Source organism: Acomys minous (assembly GCF_964271855.1).
Source record: "Acomys minous genome assembly, chromosome: 7".
NCBI lineage: Eukaryota > Metazoa > Chordata > Mammalia > Rodentia > Muridae > Acomys > Acomys minous.
Window position 1 is genome coordinate 81659328 of NC_140488.1, and position 20101 is coordinate 81679428.

General features: G+C 36.9%; 1 protein-coding gene across 5 annotated transcripts in view; it reads left to right on the forward strand.

Annotated features, from left to right (window-relative positions):
- POLA1 (DNA polymerase alpha 1, catalytic subunit) overlaps positions 1–20101 on the forward strand; it is a 308989-nt gene that overhangs the window by 53972 nt on the left and 234916 nt on the right. For all 5 annotated transcript variants that reach the window (XR_014780622.1, XM_084789335.1, XM_084789337.1 and 2 more), the window contains 2 exons: positions 1421–1570; positions 1951–2073. Coding sequence is in view for 4 of the 5 variants with exons in the window: in XM_084789335.1 (XP_084645461.1) it covers positions 1421–1570; positions 1951–2073 (273 nt within the window). In the remaining variant the exon portion in view is untranslated. The remainder of the gene's footprint in view (positions 1–1420; positions 1571–1950; positions 2074–20101) is intronic.

The following is a 20101-nucleotide window of genomic DNA, read 5'->3' on the forward strand; positions in this document are numbered from 1 at the left end:
TGACTGTCTATTTGAATTTTAGTTTTGAGCTCTGGATATATAATAGAGTCGAAAGACCCAAGAGGTCACCTTAAAATGCAATGTATGTAGCAATTTATGGGTTTTGTAGTATTTTAGAAAGATTAATTACTATCACCTTGGGAGTGGTGTTAGGACTTCAGATGAATTTTAAATTTCCTCACCCAAGAACCTTTTTGTTTACTTTTTATGTGACTTCTCTAGTGCTGTAATACAGTGGAATGTATACCAAGGTCTCTTTAATAAGTTTGCTGTCATCATGTGCTCTACTGGAAAACAATAGGTCCTTATTAGTATTGTAAGGGTGTTCATTTTATGATATTGATCTTTATAAAATCAGGTACTTTGTAAAGGCTGGGTTATTAAATGGCATTGACTTGACATGCTTTAAGCCGAAAGGTTTATTTTTAATTTTGAACCTTTCAAAGGGTAACTGTGCCTGGCTGTTCTTTGCAGCCTGTTAATAGAATTAATGGAGGCTTGAGGAAAAAAGGCCTAATGCTTTCCCTGCTTTTTCCTGCTGTAAATTTTAATATAAGAAGACTGCTGATTGCCTTTCTAAAATGTTGCTATTCTTCTGATGATTGCAAAGCAATTTATAGGTAAAAGGTACTCCATAAATGCTAAGGGATATATGTATGTATGTATGTATGCATGCATGTATGTATGTATATGTATATATATAAAATATGTGTGTGTATATTAATTTTTAGAAATGTCATGACCTATTTAAATGTGATACAAATTTGCTGTTTAGTATATAACTTCTTTGTTTTTATCAATGAGAGCATTTATATTAATTGTTGTGAAACATTGCATTTCATTTGGTTGTACATATGTTATAAAACAAGAGTTTTATTAGTTTTTTTAATCTTAGGAGTCTATCTTAGCATTTGTATTTTAACAACAATTTTCCCAAACATGTTAAACCACATTTAAAAAAAATTCATTATTTTACGTTAAATCTAAATTTGTAAGTAGCAACAAGGGCAAAAGATAATGGTAGTGACACAAGCTATAGAACTGCATGGAGGGGGACAGTGGTCTATGACCACACAGATCTTTTTCTTGTTTGGGTTCTTTGTGGTTTCTGTTTTTTTTTTTTTAAAGGCAGGGACTTACTCTGTAACCCTTATTGATCTGGAACATGGTATGTGGCCCAGGCTGGCGTTTACCTCATGATAATCTGTCTGCCTCAGCCTGTCAAGTACTGGGGGTACAGACTGGTACCACGACACCTAGATCACCCCCTTTGAGACTGTTCATGTATTATTGATTTGCTCATACAGGAAAGATTCTAAGATATAGTGAATGGGTCAAGCACTTGTCAAATATTACTTTAGAAGTTTATTGTTTTAATCAAAGTTTAACCTGTTTGAAGTTTCTATTGTATGTTTTTCAGGATGAAGAACAAGAACAGATTCCTGAATTGCCAGATCCAAGCTTAGATATGGGGATTTTGCCCAGAGAGATCCGGAAACTGGTAGAGCGGAGAAAACAAGTCAAACAGTTAATGAAACAGCAAGATTTAAATCCGGACCTTGTTCTTCAGGTAAATCTTTCTACTGCAAGATGTTTTGTGACAGTTTCAGCTTCTGTCACTTGATTAATGAGGATTGGGATGAATAGTGTGGTGTGGGCAGTACATGTGCTTGTTTTATTTTGGATAATAAGTATTCAGAAGTGCTAGACTGCCTTAGCATGGAAGGCTTCTCTAGCTGCTGAGCCCATACCTGAGCATTCTTACAGAATCTTGGGAAATCAGGAGTCTACTTGTTTCTAGGAGTGTAGGGTCTGGGAAGACAGATTGAGTATTAAGTACCCCCCTCACACACAGTTTCTCCTTCTCATTGTGATCTAGAGAGATACCCGATGTAATGCTTAAGCATCTACTAATAATGCTGTTTACCTTTTGTCTTTCTTGGCCTCCAGTATGACATCCGACAGAAGGCTTTGAAGCTCACAGCGAACAGTATGTATGGTTGCCTAGGATTTTCGTACAGCAGATTTTATGCCAAACCACTGGCTGCCTTGGTGACATACAAAGGAAGGGAAGTAAGTGGTAAAATAAAAATCACATCTGTAAATATGTAAACATATGCTGTAATATGGGAGAGCTAAGTTTATTGCCTCATTTTTACAGCTTCAGATATTTCTTTGGAACAAGCTTGAGACAAATAGACATTTTAATAAGACCTCAGTTGACAGTCCTGTGTGTGTGTGTGTGTGTGTGTGTGTGTGTGTGTGTGTGTGTGTATGGAATGTCTGTATGCCAGGCTTGCTCTAGACAATAGAGACCAAGTGTGAAGCATTATGTAAAATTTGTATTTGACTCATACTGAGGGAGAGGACAGGGGGAGGGGCATGAGTAGAGCACCTGAGCTGATGAGAAGCTAGTTTGGGAAAACAACTGAAAAAGTATAAAAATGCCTAGGATGATGCTATAGAAGTAAATGTTCTTCAGATAATTAAGATGAGGGCAAAGAAGAATGTCTGGAAGCTAGCTTAGGTTTAGATTGGATTAGTTATGTCAAGGTAAGGGAGCAAATTTTTATTAATGATAGTTTAATGTGTAATGTGACAGGTAAAAATCTGGAGAATAGCTAGTGGAGCCCTTTATTTTTACTAAGAGAAAAAACAGAGAGAGGCATCAGAGTCTGTCTTCTATGTGTTATCTTTGTGGGTAACAGATCCCTAGGCATTTTCAATAGGTTGTTGGGCAGATGAATCCAGAATTCTAGGACTATGTTATGGATGGAGTTACATACTGACTTGAGGATGCTAATCAGTTGCCATTAAGTATTGGCACTTTATGAACAGTTTAAGTTCACCTACTTTAATGTTGTGTGTAGAGGTTTTTATTTTTACAGTCTTTAAAGACATGGTTATATTAAATATTGAATTCATTCAAGTATATTAGGATAATTTTTTTCTTTTAGTGAATTTAAGGCTACTTAATTGTAAACATAATAAATATATAGTTCTCATACTGGTGTCTGGACTCAGAATGCTCTAGAGTGGTGTTTGGCAAACTGGCTTATAGGCCCAAATCAGCCTATTACCTGTTTTTTTTAAACTAAGGTTTGATTGAAATGGAGCCAAGTTCCTTTATTTATGTTACAAAGTGGAGTCGTTAGGATAAAGTCTTATGTGGCTTACAAAGTCAAATGCTTCTTTCTTGGTACTTTCCGGACAATATTGACTTTACCAACTGTCCAGTAGAGCTTTTAAGATAGGGCAATGACTTTTATGTGTACTATCTATATACAATAGCCTCCAGCTACAAGTGGCTGGTGATTAGATAAGGAAGTGGATTTTTACATTTATTTAATTGTAATTAAAACAGGTGGAGAGTCACTATTGTATTGCCCATAATATATTTAATTGTGACATGAAACAAACATCATGTTATTTCAAGAGACTTCTTTTGCAGCCTTATCTCAGAGAAAGGCAAGCATGTACTGAGTAATGATGGTGTGTTAAGAACTGTGTTGTGCATTATTATGTCAAAACTACCCAAGAGTGCTTTGACACGTAATAGCATTCTGTTTTGTAGGTGAGGAGGCCAAGGCTCAAGAAGGTAAAGGAGAACCAGTGGCTATTTTGAGTTGAATCTCTGTCTTCCTGATTCTAAGTCTTTTACTGCATTCAGGCTTACCCTTAGGGGTGGCTTTTGCAAGTGAACTTCTGCTTTATATTCTGCCTTATAATAGACAGTTATCCTTTTCAGTACATAGCATGGACTTCTTTTTTTCTTATATAAGAAATATATAGATGTTTTTAGGGGCTAGTTGAAGTGAAAGATGTTTTTAAGTTCTTTGGCTAAGTTTACCTCAAAATTATTTAAATTTTATTTCTGTATATATATCCAGTGGCTTCTGATAGAATACCATCTTATTTTTGTATTAGGAAATGCACTCACTATGCCCCAACTGGGTGATAATACATAGGTTTACTATTGAGATTGGATCAAGGTTACTCTTAAGTTTCTCACGAGAGGCAATAGTTGACAATTTACTCCCTTGGAGAGTGCCTCTTGCTGTTGAGAAATCCCTGTTGTTACGTTTTCTGCATTGGCTCATAAATCCACAAGCTTAAAAGGGCACCGTTGATAATGATAAGCCCCAAATTTGTCCAATGATCTCTCTTACTCCCCTAATCCATTGTATTTTAAGGGCAGTGTTTTCTTTTAGCTGGGTTTTTAATAGGGAATTTAAACTCAAATTTTACTTTTTATTAATTAACATATAACAAGAACAGAACTAAGCTAAAATTTTAATTTTTGTTTTGCAAAATATAGTGATTATATATCTTAAGTAAAATATAAAGCCTCCCTGCTCACTTCACTAAAAAAGAATTTCAGATAAATCTAGAAATAATGATTGAAATTCTTAGTTTATGCTTTCCTCCTTTTCTCTTTCATATGCTCCTTCCTATATACAATACCTTCTACAGTTGTTGGAGTTACATCTTTAATTAAAGTTAATGAGAAACAATACGCATATAATGCACCTGTTTTCTGCAACCCTTATTCTAGAAGATCCAAAGATCTTTATAGAAGTTATTTACTAAAATAAAAATGATTGCTAGAGAATTGATAGTAATCACGAACACTGACAGATGGATAGTCTAGTGGTACTCTCTGTATGGATTTACTGTCCTTTTCTGTATATTGTGGAGTCTCTTGTTTTTACGGATTTTCATTGTTAAATTGAGACAGTATATGACCATATACAACAGGGTGACCTTGAACACTAGCCCCCTTAAGTGCTGTAATTGCAGGCTTATGCCTTTCAAGCATGTTTTAACTATTAAAGAGATAGGAAGGATGATGTTGAGACTTTGGAATACTTTTTCAACTTACTAAACTGGTGATTTGTTATAAGGTATAGTAGACAAAATAATACATTAACCCGAAGATCTTACCAATATTTTGCATTTAAACTTCTGATTTAAATTAAAATTACAATTCAAGCAGAAATGAGAAGGAAACCTGGTGATGCACCTTTGAAAAGATTATAATGTTTATCATTTGGATATGGATTAATGCAAAGTCTGGGGAGGCTTGAAAGTTTGTACTTTGGTATGCCTTTGAAGTCCTTTCTCCCTTTTTATTTTTAAGTAGATTTTGTGTGTGCTTAGTTTTGTTGGGATCATGCAGATTTGGCTCTGGTGACCTAATAATTTCTGTAATCAAATGTATTATGGCTGCTAGAATACTCAAGTAATTACTAATTGTACTCTTAAAAACAGATTTATAATACAAGTGAAAATATTTATGTCAAATGGGCATCAATATTGTCTTCTTCACAGGTGTGATCTTTCATACTTCATACTTTCATACGTCAACTATGCCATCATTTTTAATTGCTTGATGATAGAGGAATTAGTTACTGTTGAAAGAATCTTATGCAATAACCTCGCAGTATGCAAGTTATTTAAAAATAATTGAGCATTTCCAGAGAAGACATATAGAAACTTCATTTATAGACACTTTTAGAAGTGAATCTCTAGCAAAGTCATCTGTAGTTGTTTTTATTACCAATGTGTGTGTGAAGAGGCATTAAAAAGAAATTGGGTGAGCCTGTGTGGATAACACTGAGTGGGCCCAGATATTTAAACTATGAAGACAACTATCAAATGTCAAGTGTCTGGTGTAGTAATTGAAGTGATTGTTCACTAGATGGCGATAGACACCCTAACATCATTAATCAATTAAGGATTTTATTCTGTGAACAGTAATGTGAAGGCCATTTAGTGACTTAAATCTGTTTATATTTTAGGTTTTTACCAATTTTGAAAATACTAAATAAAAGTTAAAACTGTTCCAAATGATTGTTAATAGTCTAATGGACTTAGTATTTAAAATGATTGTAAGTTTTATTGATGAGAACAATAATTTAATTTATCTTAGTAAGCTAACTCTTCCATTGAGTGGATAAATTGTATCTCTGATCATGGAGACACATACCTTTCTTAGTCATAGTACCACAGGCAACTAAAGAAAATTGGAGATGATTTTGGTATGTGATTTTGCCTTTTTGAATATGTTGTTTTTTTTTAAAGTGAGGAATTTAATTTTTTATGATTTCTAAGTATACTCATTGTGTAATCCTTAACATAATAGTGATATTTGCCCTTATAAAATAACTAGTACTTACTGAGTTATTATTTATTTGCTTCTGCTTTCTGTTACTTCTGTGTTCTGAGGAAACAATTTTTGGTCTGGATTTCTGATTTCAATTTCAAGTGCAATGTTCAGGAGTAGACCATGCATTTGCATTTGACTGACCCGCGGGCTGACATGAGTCATCGCCAGCATGCTTCCCAACGAGTTGTAGAAGATTTGGTTTTCAGCTGTGTTTAGAACTGAACTTTGTGCATTTTAGAAAACGTATCCAAATCATTGCATGTGAACATTACCATGTAGGCTTGGCTTTTTGACATTCTCTTGGTGACCAAGTAGTGCTAGTGAGGAGTCCTTGGGAACAGCACTGGCAGAAGGCTCTTCCCTTTGGTGCTGTCTGTGATGAATGAGGATCTTTTAATTATTAAGAGTTCTTTGTCTTTACTTGGAAATAAGTGGATATTTCGAGTTTTCCAATGTTTCTCATGAAATACAGCCTAATTTTGTTTTAACCTAAAAGAACAGCATCTAGAAATGTCTAGAGACTTTCTACTCTTCTGTTTTCTTCAGTGGTAATAATACTGTTGTCTTTTTTCCTCCCTCACCTGTCTTTTCCATTTTGTAATATACAGGTGCTTGTGTGTTCATATTTGGTATATTGAATCCTTTTTTTTTAGTATTCATGTACCATGATATGTTTATTCTTTTACAGTTCGACAAAAAAAGTATCAGGATAAATTTTGCTCTGTATATCACAATTTAAATATATCCCTTTGGTATATTTTTATATTTTACTTATTCATTTTATTCTCTCATTGTCTCCTACTTTTTTGATGTATTTTCCTTTTATTGAAAATAGCTATATTTCCTCCACCTAATATATCCAGACTCTGGTTGTCCCCCCCCTTTACTCCCAGTTCCTTCTCAGTTCCCTTTTCATCTGGATCCACTGTGTTTCTGTCACTCAGCTTTTAAGGCAATATAGTATAATATGATAAAACAACAAAAACCCCTAATATATTAGAATAGGACAAAACAAACAGGGAAACAAACACAATAAATAGATATATGTGTGGAGACCCACTTATTCACACGCTTGGGAATCTCATGAGAACACTAAGCTGGAAGTATATATGCACAAAGGAACTGTAGGGTAAAAAGAAAGTAAGGGGGGGGGGAAGGGAAAAGCCCTGACATGACGCTATGAGCCAAGGACCCTCCAAAGATGCCACCAAGTTTATTCTCTGTTGGTTGTCTCCTGCTACGCATACAGCCTACCCTTAAGGAATAGTTTGTTTTTCCTGGGAGACTCCTTTGAAGGAAACTAAATTTTCATTTGCAAGTGCAATTGGGTTAGGGATGGGGGCATGTGTCCACTTCTTTCAGCTCTTATACTCCATCTGGTGCAGGCCCATGTATAGCCTATGCATGCAGCCACTGTCTGTTGAGTTCATATGTGTGTTGGTTATGTTGTTTTAGAGGGCTCTGTGTGTGTGTGTGTGTGTGTGTGTGTGTGTGTGTGTGTGTGTGTGTGTGTGTCTCCTTCATTTTCTCTGGCTCTTATGCTCTTTCTCCCCACCCCTTTTCCCCAAGGTTCCCTGGGACCCGAGGAGAGACATTTGTTGGAGGCATCCCATATAGTGCTGAGTGTTCCAATGTCTCTCATTCTCTGCATATTGTCTGACTTTGAGTCACTGTCTTTGTTACCAACTGTTGCAGTAGGAAGCTTCTCTGGAAATAGCCAAGCAACGCACTCATCTGTGTATATAGTGGAATGTCAGCAGAATTCATTTTATTGCTACATTTTTCTTTTAGAACAGTGGTATTTGGTTTTACTCTAGGACCCTGGATTACATGGTCTCAGATTCTTGGTTATCCTAGCAGTGCCAAGTAATATGGGTTCCATCATGAAGTGGGCCTTACTTAAGGCAAATCACATATTGGTTATTCCCACAAGCCCCTCTTCTCCCCCCCCCATTGTGCTAGCATATCAGGATACCATTGTAGATAAGAAGGTTTGTGGCTAGGTTGGAATTTCTGTTTCTCCTTTGGTAGTGTGCAGAGTACCTTCTTGTACCAAAGATGCTATAAAGTAGGGATGAAGGATCTGTGTTGACATCAGCCTGACTTCTTTGTGTTCAGTGAGTTGTGTAGATGTTGTCTTCAGCAATGGGGCCTTGCTGTCAGTTTGTGGAGAGCAATGTATAGTCTTGGCAACAGCTTGCTTTATTTGGGGGTTCCCATAGGACCCCTGTGGTCAACAAGTCAATTAAATGTAATCCAATTTCAGTACTGGAGGCTTCAGTTAATGACAAGTGATGGGCAGTTGGAGCTCCATCTCTTCCATTATTTGACAATTTTATTTGTACATCACCTTTGTATATGTATACATTTTAGAAACATGTACTGTATTAGGTTTCCATAGGTTTCATTAAATGGCCTTTAATTTTAGCTGGCCATTCCTGTGTTTTCTCCTTCGTCCCCCTCTTGTCTCCCCTTCTTCACTTGATTCTCCAATTCCAGCCCTACCTCCGTTCATCCATACATATCTATTCTATTTCCCTTTCCTAGAGAAATCTATCCATCCCTCCCACCCTGCTCAGTCCCTTACTCTCTACCTAACCTCTGTAGTTCTACAGATTGTAGCTTGGTTATCATTGACAGAACAGCTCATACACATATAAGTAGATGCTTATCATATTTGTTTTTTGAGGTCTGGGTTACCTTACTCAGGATGATTTTTTTTTCTAGTTCTATCCACTTACCTGCATTTTTTCCTTTTTTAAAAAAAATGGCTGAATAATATTCAGTTGTATAAATATAGCATATTTTCTTTATTCATTCTTCTGTTGAGGGACATCTGGATTGTTTCTAATTTCTGGCTATTATGAATAGAGCATTAATGAACATGGTTGAACAAATGTCTCTGTGTTAGGATGAAGTGCTCTTTGGGTTTATGTTCAAGAGTGATCAAGAGTGATATAGCTGGATCTTGATGTAGATCAAGTCCCATCTTCCTGAGAAATCACCTCACTTATTTCCATAGTGGCAGTTTAGGTTTGCACAACCACCAGCAATGAATCAGTGTTCCTTTTGCTTCTGTATCTTTGCCAACATGAGCTGTCACTTGTCTTATTGATCTTGGCCATTCTGACAGGTATAAGATGAAATCTCAAAGCTGTTTGACTTTCATTTCTCTGGTTACTAAGGATATTGAAGATTTTTTAAAATGTTTCTCAGCCATTTTAGTTTCCTCTTCTGAGACTTCTTTGTATAGATGCATACCTTATTTTTAATTGGGTAGTTTGTTTTCTTGATAATCTAGTTTTTTCATTTCTTTCTTTCTTTCTTTCTTTTTTTTTTGTATATTAGCCCTTTATCAGATGTGTAGTTGGTAAAATATTTTTTCCATTCTGCAGTCTGCCATTTGGTCCAAATGACAGTGTCCTTCATGGTGCAGAAATTTCAGTTTTATGAGGGCCCATTTATTAATTATTGAACTTAGTCCCTGTGTTAACAGTGCTGGCTGTTCAGGAAGTTTTCCTGTGCCAGTGAGTTCAAGACTGTTTCCTACATTTTCTTCCATCAAATTCAATTTATTTGGCCTTATGTTGAGGTCTTTGATCCATTTAGAGTCGACTTTTATAGAGGGTGATAAGTATGAGTGTATTTGCATTCTTCCTCATACAGACATCCAGTTTGACCAGCACCATTTGTTGAGGTTGTTGTCATTTTTTTCAATGTGTATTTCTGGTTTCCTCATTAAAAAAAACAGTTATCTATAGGTGTGTGGATTTATGTTTGGGTCTGTTGATAAATGTTTGTTTTTGTACCAGTAACATACAATTTTTATTACTAAAGCTCCCTAGTACAATTTGAGGTTGGGGTGGTGATACTTCCAGCAGTTCTTTTATTATTTAAAATTGTTATAGCTATTTTGTTTTTTTTTTTCTATATGAAGATGAAAATTGTCCTTTCAAGATCTGTGAAGAATTTAGTTGGAGTTTTGATGGAAATTGCATTGAATCTGTAGATTGCTTTTGTTAGGATGGCCAATTTTTTCCCCTTGGTTTTTCTGTGTAGCCTTGGCTGTCCTGGACTTACTTTGTACACCAGGCTGGCTTTGAACTCACAGAGATCCTCCTACCTTTGCCTCCTGAGTCCTGGGATTAAAGGCGTGCGCCACTACCTCCTGGCCAGGATGGCCATTTTTTACTATGTTATTTTTACATATCCATGAACATGGGAGATTATTCCATCTTCTGATAACTCCTTTAGTTTGTTGCTTTAATATCCTTTTTATTTGTTTGTTTTTGGTTTTTGGTTTTTCGAGACAGGGTTTCTCTGTCTAGCCTTGGCTGTCCTAGACTTACTTTGTAGACCAGGCTGGCCTCAAACTCACAGCGATCCGCCTGTCTCTGCCTCCCAAGTGCTGGGATTAAAAGCGTGCGCCACCATGGCTGGTGTTTCTTCAATATCTTAAAAAGTTTTTATCATATAAGTGTGGGAGTTTTGGTTTCTTTATAAATTCAGTTGTTTTATGTAAACGTGTTTTCGTTTTAATCCCAAGTGTGGGATTTCAGTTTGAGCTTTAGTTTGTCCACAGCTGTTAATTGTCTCATGTGGGGTGTGGCTTTTGCCAGGTGGTAAATCCTCCTGTAGCAGGGAGAAGGCCATAGTCTAGGAATATAGATGAGAACCCAGAGAGATCATGGTGTGGCAAGAGGTGTTGGTGTGTGGCCTGAGTTTGGAGAGACCAGGGATGGACGGTGTGGCAGTTTGGAGAAGGCAGATGGAGACAGATGGAGTGGAGTGCTTCAGGGCACAGTGGTTTAGAGGAGACTGCTGGCTGCATCTGCTGTTGGCAGAGATTGGTATAGACCCAAAGACCTTTCAAGCCTAAACAGCTTGGAGAAGTAAAGAGACCTCTTCTCCCCACTAACCTTTTCTCTCCTATGTAGGGTTGGGAGGTTAGAAGGCAGGCTGAGGCCTAAACACCCCAAATAAAGTGGAGTTTAAACAAAAGAGCGGTACATACAAGTCTTTCATTTACATGTTTAGAGTTACTCCCAAGATATTTTATATTGTTTGAGAGTATTGTAAAAGGTATTGTTTCCCTGGTTTCTTTCTCAGTCTGTTCATTGTCTGTATATAGAAAGGCAACTGATTGTTTTGAGTTCATTTTGTATCCAGACACTTTTCTGAAGATCTTTATCAGTTGTAGGAGTTCCCTGGCTGAATTTTGGGGGTCACTTATGTGTGCTACCATTTTATTTGCAAATAAAGATACTTTGACTTCTTCTTTTCCTATTTGTATCCCTTTGATCTTCTCCAGTTGTTTATTGCTTTAGCTAAAGCTTCAAGTACTGGGGAACTAGAGAGATGGCTCAGTGGTTAAAAGCACTGACTGCTCTTCCAGAGGTCCTGAGTTCAATTTCCAGTAACCACATGGTGGCTCACAGCCATCTATAATGTGATCTGATGCCCCCTTCTGGCCTGCAGGTGTACATGCAGGCAGAGCACTCATACATTTAAAAAAAATCTTCAAGTACTCTATTGAATAGATGGAGAGAATGGCCCACCTTGTCTTGTTTCTGATTTTAATGGAAATGCTTTGAGTGTCTCTTTATTTAACTTTATGTTGGTAGGCCAGAGAGATGGCTCAGCCATTAAAGGCTAATCTTACAAGCAAAAATAGAAGTTTATGTTGACTATAGCCTTGCTATTAACTTCTTTAATATGTTTAGGTATGCTCCTTGTACCCCTAATCTCTCCAAGACTTTTATCATTAAAGGGTGTTGGATTTTCACAAAGGCCTCTCTCCACATTTTTGAGATAGGATCTTGCTATGTAGGTCAGGCGGGCTGTTATTTATTATTCAGCCTAGATGGCTTTCTCCTGCTTCTGCTTTCTTGGCATTGGGAGTAAGGTCCGTGACACTATCAGTGTCTTAGCTTTATCCATTATTTTGTTTTGATTTTTTTTTCAAGACAGGGTTTCTCTGTGTAGCCCTGGCTGTCCTGGACTCACCTTGTAGACCAGGATGGCTTTGAACTCACAGTGATCTACCTGCCTCTGCCTCCCGAGTGCTGGGATTAAAGGTGTGCACCACCACGCCCAGCTTCTTTTTTGGTTCTTAGTATTGAATATGCCATGTTTTAGTGGTTTGTTCTTGCCTTTTATTTTATGGTTTTTCATTGTAAAGAAATACCTACTTTTCACACTAAATATTTATTTTTTTGTCTCTGTACTGTCTAAGCTTATTCTGAAAAAATATTTTTGTCTAATGAGCAATCTTATTTTCTTCTAAATGTTGTAAAACTTGGCTTTAAAAAATTAGATATTGATTGTTTTGAGGAGCAATAAAATTTAGGGATCTAATTATATTTACCTGTTTGCTTCTTTGTAGATCTGTTGAATTTGTTTCTCTATTCCAGGGATTAGTTAACCATGATCTATTTTTTAAAATAAAGTTTTATTGGGTTACAGTAATACTCATTTGTCTTTGATTTTATTTATATCAAACTTTGAAGTTGAGTAGTTGCCACAGAACACCAACTATTTATTATTTATCACTTCACAGAAAAAAAATTGCCATCGCTGTGGCAAAACATAAGTTTTTGTAATATAAAAGTGACTCATTTTAAACATTATTAGGCATGATTGTAAAATACAGGAAATTATACTCAAGGTAATGAAAGAAAAAAAATCTTTTGGTCATAAGAAATTATGGATGCTGAGGCTTTACTGATTTTTTAAAAATGACCCTATGAAGACTTCTAAGGGAGAATGAAAGGCAAGTTTATGAGTTCCGACTTTTTCAAAAACATTTTGTGTCTGCATATGTATATACTTTCTAGAAAGTGAGTGGAAAGCATTTAAGTGGTTTTCAAAGGGGGCCTTGATGCGAAAATGACAAAGAACTGTAGGTTCTTTCATTTATTTCTGTCCTTTAAATATAGCTTAAAGTGAAACAATAGCCTTAAAAACATATGCTTTGTCACCTAACATATGACCATGTGAAACATCTTTTTTACCAGACCAGACCCATGGAAACTAGTTGGTAGGAAGAGTTCTTACTCGTATTCAAAATTGTGATAGCCACTCATGCTCCTTTTGCCATTCTTAACATTTTGACTTTTAAAAAGATTTATTTGTAAATGTGTGTGTGTGTGTGTGTGTGTCACTTGAGCTTGCATGTATATGTGAGCACAAGTGCCCATAGAAGCGGGAGGCATCAGATCTCTCTCGAGTTATAGGCAGTTGTGAGTCACTTGACTTGGGTACTGGGAAGCAAACTGAGGCCCTCTTCAACGGTAATATCCACTCTTAACTGCTGAGCCATCTCTCCAGTCCCCCTTTCATTTTGAGACAATCTTATCTGTAGCACATACCAGTCTGAGATTTGGTCTGTATTCCAGGTCGTTAGAGTTTATGGTCCTCTACCCTCTGCCTCCCCAGTGTTAAGGTTTGTGGTATTTTTTACCTAGCCCTTGATTTAACAAAACAAAACAAAACCTTTAAGATTAATATGAGAATTTCTTTGAGGGCTAAAAAGAAAGTTTAGTACATTTTTACAGATACAGTTTATGCTAGAAAAATAGTATGTTTTAGTGATTATAGATTACTCATGTTTGAAGTTCTTTACATTATAGAAGTCAAAGCCAGAGAAACTTTTTATTGGCACATTTTAGCATTGCCTGCAATTTTCCAGAACTGGTAATATACATTATTGGGTTTTATTTATTTGTATTCTATTAATTCTGAATTCGGAATTTGTAGTAATTTATATGAAATAAGGTGGAAGTCTTCTTTGCATGAGCTTAATAATTGTTCTAGGCTCTTATGTACAATTACATGTTATAGAAATAATTCTCTACCATCAAATAAGTGACTTCTTAGCTGCAGGTCATTTGTATTGATATATTGTACTAGACATCTTCGTTTGCTTAACCACTTACTTCCTTTCTAAAAGTCGATGAAAGCAATGCTGCAAAATATCAGGTTGAGAAGAGGAAGCTCTGCTTTGGAAACACTCCATAAGAAGTTAGTGCAGAGTATGGCAGCGTAGATTGTTACTATTTGGTGATAAATGTAGTGACAAAAAGTTAGAGTAATTCTGTCTGTAATTGTAGTAGCTCGGTGATGATAGGTTGCATATGCAAGGCTTTCCCTTCAATTCTCATAACTGCAAATAAAACAAAGTCAGTGTATTTTCATATAAGCTTATTGTAATAAACATAAACAGCATGCATTTATAAATAGAACTAGCATATATATTATTTGCTGATGTATTATAACACATCACATATAGAAATAAGTAAGTGGGTTACACATAGGCCTAATTTGAAACAGTCCCTATGATTTAAAACAATGAATATGTCTTTCAAAATAGGCAAAAGAGGAGAAAAAAAAAGATTTGATACAAATGCAGCATGCCCTTCTCTTTTCTTGTTAATAAAGTTAAAAATCAGCATCTAGGGATCCATTCATTTTAAGGTACAAGTTTGGGAGATCACAAAGCTGGATAATAATAGAGGCAGCTGGAAGAGAAAGACTAGCTCAAGCCTTATCTGACTGAGATCATCCTGTGAATTAGGTCTGGGTTTATGAATGTAAGAGAACGTTTCATCAAACAGACCACTTAGGTACCTTCTCATTTATTTCTTTTGCATTACTTAAAGTTTTCATGGCTGCTACATACTTGTCTGACCTGAGCTTTAAAGAATTCAAGCCTTGACCCATATGCCAGTATCTTTGTCAGGGAAAAAAGATCCGCCTCCCATTGCCACCAGCCTCCATCATATTAATGCACGGTCCTAGCATTGTCATTGTGGGTTGGCCTCTCCAAGTTTTTGGGATCATTTGCTGGGCATCTTTCATTTATGAAGATTTGTCTATTATTAGTTTAAACTTGTATTTTTCCCCACCTATATGTTGGATTTTCTAATTAGATTTTACTCAACGTATGCTTGTGTCCTACCTATTCTCATGCCCCATGCAGTGATCCTTGTTTGCCCTCACTCTGAGGTCATGCTTATCTATGTGTTTCTGCAGTTAAAAATGGGTGGATATGGAAGTGATGTAGTTTTTTTATTTAGTGTTTTGATATTTAAGACTATTTTGAGTTTATAAGACTAGCAAGGATACTCTGTACAAGAATATTTGAGAAGGCACAATAGAATATTTATTCTTTGATATTTTGCCCTTTGAATTACAGAACCCATTGGTAATGTGGATAAGGGTAAGTGAGAAATACTTTCAGACTGACTGTCATTGTCACTGATCTCTGAGATTACGTTTCATTATGTTGACTAGAATCACATAGACCATAACCTTGGAAGTCTCTTTCTTTCTTCTCCAACCTTTTTCAGAATGAATGACTCTCTCTGTTAACCTAAATTCTTCTCATTTTCTGCATATGTGAACATTTTATATCAGCCTATTTTGGTATATGTTTCTTTTTCACAGGCTGTGTGTTATTTGACAGGTGTTCTAAAGCTCCTTACTTTGGCAGCAAACCAAGATGACAGAGCAGTAATGATTTCAAAAGTGCTATTCCCTCCTTGTTAACAGAAAAAAAGCAAAGTGTGAAGTTATTAACCAGTGTTCACCAGTGGCATGGAAACTGGTGGAGGGTTTAATTGTCTGTTTCTATAGTCAGTCGGTATAGGTTATTTCCTGACTAATACTACTCTTAAGAAAAGAAGGAATGACATATAACACTTTCCCCTCCCACACTCCCTCTTCTTTTCACAAATTGTAGTTAAATCCATTAAAGTAAAAAGATTTTTAAAAATCTAAAGTGCTGACCTTTTCTTCTTCATAGGCTTTTCTTTCCTTATTTGTCATATAAAATTTATGGATGACACGGCGACTCCCAATAAATTTGATAACCCCTGACCCACCTCCAAATGAGTCAGATGCCAGTGTTGGCATCTGTAACGGACACGATGGCACTACACTTTCTCCTTACTTCAGCCAAGCAGAATATGTTTATTACTAATTGGAAGAACCTATTTGTTGGCATCCTGTACTGTATGGTGATGTTAACTGCTTTTTCCTAACAGTATAATAGGCCTATTAAAGGTACCTCCATGCTAACCAAGCTTGTTGTGCTTATGACTCAGGACTGGTTGACTAAGTGGACACTACTAGACTACATTTCACTGGGCAGTATGAGCCTGTGTTGTTTTGCCAGATCATAAATTGTGTGTTAAATTACAGTGAACTGAGCTTATTAAGTTGGGAGTTTCAGAAAGTAGTGAGGTGTGTGTGTGTGTGTGTGTGTGTGTGTGTGTGTGTGTGTGTATAGAAGTTGTTTGTTTTTAAGCCAGATTCCTGGACCCTTATATAGTCATTCTTTTGGAGAGCTTTGAAATTTAGTGCTAGCATTGAATTGTACAGCTGTCCTTGTTTCCTTTTTTATTACTTTTTGTGGTTGAATTGGCTTGTATCCCTTTTAAACTTGAATGTATCAGAGTCTCAAAATCTAAAAATTTCCTTTGACATTCCCCTTCCCTTTGACAAGGCAATATGAAGTATACTATAACAGTAAAATGAATCCCTGTTCATATTTTTAAAAGAACAGCAAAGCACAGGTGATTTCTAGAAATGTCTTATTTGTTGTTTTTGAAATTTTCACTGCTAGTTTTTTTTTATATATTTAGGAGTTAGTAATTACCTATTTTATTGGCTTTTTTACAATTAAAATAAGGTTTGTCTGTTGAGGATGTTATGGAATTTATTTGCTGTAATGCTAAATGTTGACTGGGGATGGGAATGGAACAAACATATTAAGTTTCTTTCATAGGTTGAAGTGTCAGACATTGTCTATATTTATTCTGGGGGCCTTTCTCCCGTGCCAACATAGAGGCAGCTACATTTTCAGCTCTGTGTAGGAGGGTGGTGTGTCTTCCCCTAGAAGAGGGTGGTAATTGGGGAGAGGAATATGCTCATAGCCTATTAATAATGTACATTGTTCATATTTCTTAGCGTTGTTCCACAGGATAGGGTACATGTTCTATTTCCACTGGACTTTGTGGCATGATGCAGTGGACAGCTGGCAATTTCATCACAGAAAAAAAAATCTCGGCATTTCTTCAATGGTGTTCTGGTTTGGAAAATAAAATAACTTGTTTTTAGAAGGAGGACTTAAAGTGGATGGATATACTTAATTTGGTTACTCATTCTTGTTTTATAGCGGAAATTCTTAAAGTAATATTTGCTGAATGTGTACCGCAGGTGGTGGTGGGGGTGTGGAGACAGATGACACTGCTTGTGACCCACAGGCACAAGATGGAAGTCCAATAAAACTAGAGCAAGAACTTGAGAGACTAAACTCTGTGTTATTTACTAATAAACAAGGGAAGGGTCTTGTTTATTTGTGTAGACAAAAAATCCAAACAAATACACTCAAGAGCCTTGGAAGAGATATCTATGGTGCCACACTTCCCCACTTATTTGCATGGTGTGGCTTTGAGCAAGTGATGCAGGCACAAAGTGGTTTGTCTTGGTGTACTTCATTGTCTTGTTGCTCAGGGAAACCCGAGGAAGCAGTCATGCAGGGTATTGAACACCTGCCAGGCGGTAGGCTGGTGCCCGTGGTGGAATGAAAGTAGTACGTTTTAAGTGTTCAAGATCTTGTCCTCAGGGAGATTTTGTTAGGTGAGAGCCATTTGTCACTTGGTTAAGTGAGCATTCATGTCACACTGAAGAAAATAAACACAAATAAAAGGAGCAGAAATGCTGATAGCAGTGGTCCTTGCCATGGAATGAAAAGTTAGAGGATTCCTGAGCCCAGGGCACTTGATCTGAGATCTAGAATGTGGATCAAAGTGAACTAAGTTACGATTTTAAGAACAAACCTTTCAGGATGAGCATTACATGTGCAGAGATCCTGAGATGTGTTAGAAGTATGGTTGAGGTGGAAGGTTAGGATTGAAGGGGAGCATCAGAGAAGCTTCTTCTTACAACAGGTGGGGATTAGCACAGGAACCCACAACTGGACAGTGTGCTGAGAAAGAGACTTTGGAGCACTCAGCTCTAAATGCGATTTCTTTATCAAATCCCATTTAAGGCTCAGGGAACAATGTGGAAGAGGAAAGATTCTAAGAGCCAGAGGTGGTGAATACTCCAGGGAAACAGCATCTTCCAGATACAGCAGAACTGACTGGTAATGAGCTCACAGAGACTGAAAGTACATACAACACATACACAGGTTCAAACCAGACAAAATCCCAGCACTGAGAAGGGGACATGGGCAAAAGTTCCACCCCTAGCCAAGAACCTATTGGCAATGATGCCAACCGGAAAAGAGAATATCAGTGTTCTCCAATGGAATATCAACCATAGTCCAGGACAGACCCCATGGTCAGGAGATGGCCAACACAAAAGGAAATCCAGAGAGAGATGAAGAAAGGGAGAGGGAAAGGGAGGGAAGGAGAGAGCAAGAGACGGAGGAGTGGGGAGGGAGGAAGGAAGGAAGGAGCGGAGAGGGAGAGGGAGAGAGATATCTTTTGTGGTCTTTTTGCTAAATCTTTTTTGGTTTGATTTTCTTTCTTTTTGAAGAAGGTGAAAGAACATGAGGTTGGGTGGGTGGAGAGGCAGGGTAGACATGGGAGGTGCTGGAGAAGGAGACAACGTGATCAGACATATTGTATGAAAATTTTTAAATAAAAAATAGTGGAATGAGGAGTTGGAGAGTTGGCTCAAGGGTTATGAGCACTGACTGCTGTTGGAGAGGACCTGGGTTCAATTCCCAGCACTCAATGGCAGTTCACTACCATCTGTAACTTTATCTCTGAGGGATACTGTACTCTCTTCTTGGTGGGCACTGCAAATAATTGGTGCATAGACATGTATATAGGTGAAACACTCATGCATAAAATAAAAGTTAATCTTAAAAATGCTGGAGGAGGGGAAACTGATTAGTAAGCTATTATCAGAATATTCTACGCAAGATACATTACTAACTGCACTGGGTGAGAACAATCAGGGAGACAATGATATAAGAGAGGTTAAAAAAAAAACCAACCAGTAAAAATAATGTTCAGGTCTTATTTAGGCAGCCCTGTTGATGAGACTTTATTGGTGTAGCCAACTTCCTTGACATTCTTGCAGCAATCTTCCTGCTTGGGTTCTTACAGCTTTTTGCAGTGGTTTTTGAACCTTAGGTACAGGAATTATGTTGTAGACATATCAGTTAAGACAAGGGACCACAAAATATCTTGTTTTCTGCATTTTGAGTTGTTCTGGTTTTCTGTAATTGTCTCTGTTGCAAAGAAAAGCTTCTTTGAATCTCAGCACTTGGGAGGCAGAGGCAGGCGGATCACTGTGAGTTTGAGGCCAGCCTGGTCTACAAAGAGAGTTCCAGGACAGCCAGGGGTATTACACAGAGAAATCCTGTCTCAAAAAACAAACAAGTTTATTTGAGGATGCATAACAACAAACAAAAGGAGGCCACAAATTTGTGGGAGCAAGGGGTAGGGGAAGAAAAGGGAAATAGAGAAATGATGTTAATAATAACTTCAGAAACTCAAAGTTACAAATTTCAGGTGCTCGATGAATTAGATATAAAGTTTAGGGTAGAGGAGAACTTTAAGGTCAGCTCCTGGCTCTCTGCCTTACGCAGACAGTTGGTAGGACCTTTCACCCAAGCATTAGAAGATGACCAAATTTAGGACAAGGAGAAGGAACAATGAACAGTGTGATCTTGGACATGTTAATTTTAAGAAATACTGTTATTTTTAATTGACACTAATTATATATATTTATGGAGTGCAATATGACATCTCAGCACATGCATATAGTATATAATGATTAGGGCAGGACTGTTGGCATTCTCTATCACTGAAGATATTTATTGTTTGTTTGTTGAGATCATCCAAACCTCTACTAAATACTGTAAAACGCTCAGTTAATTCTTGTCAACCACAGTGTTAGAATTTATTCCTC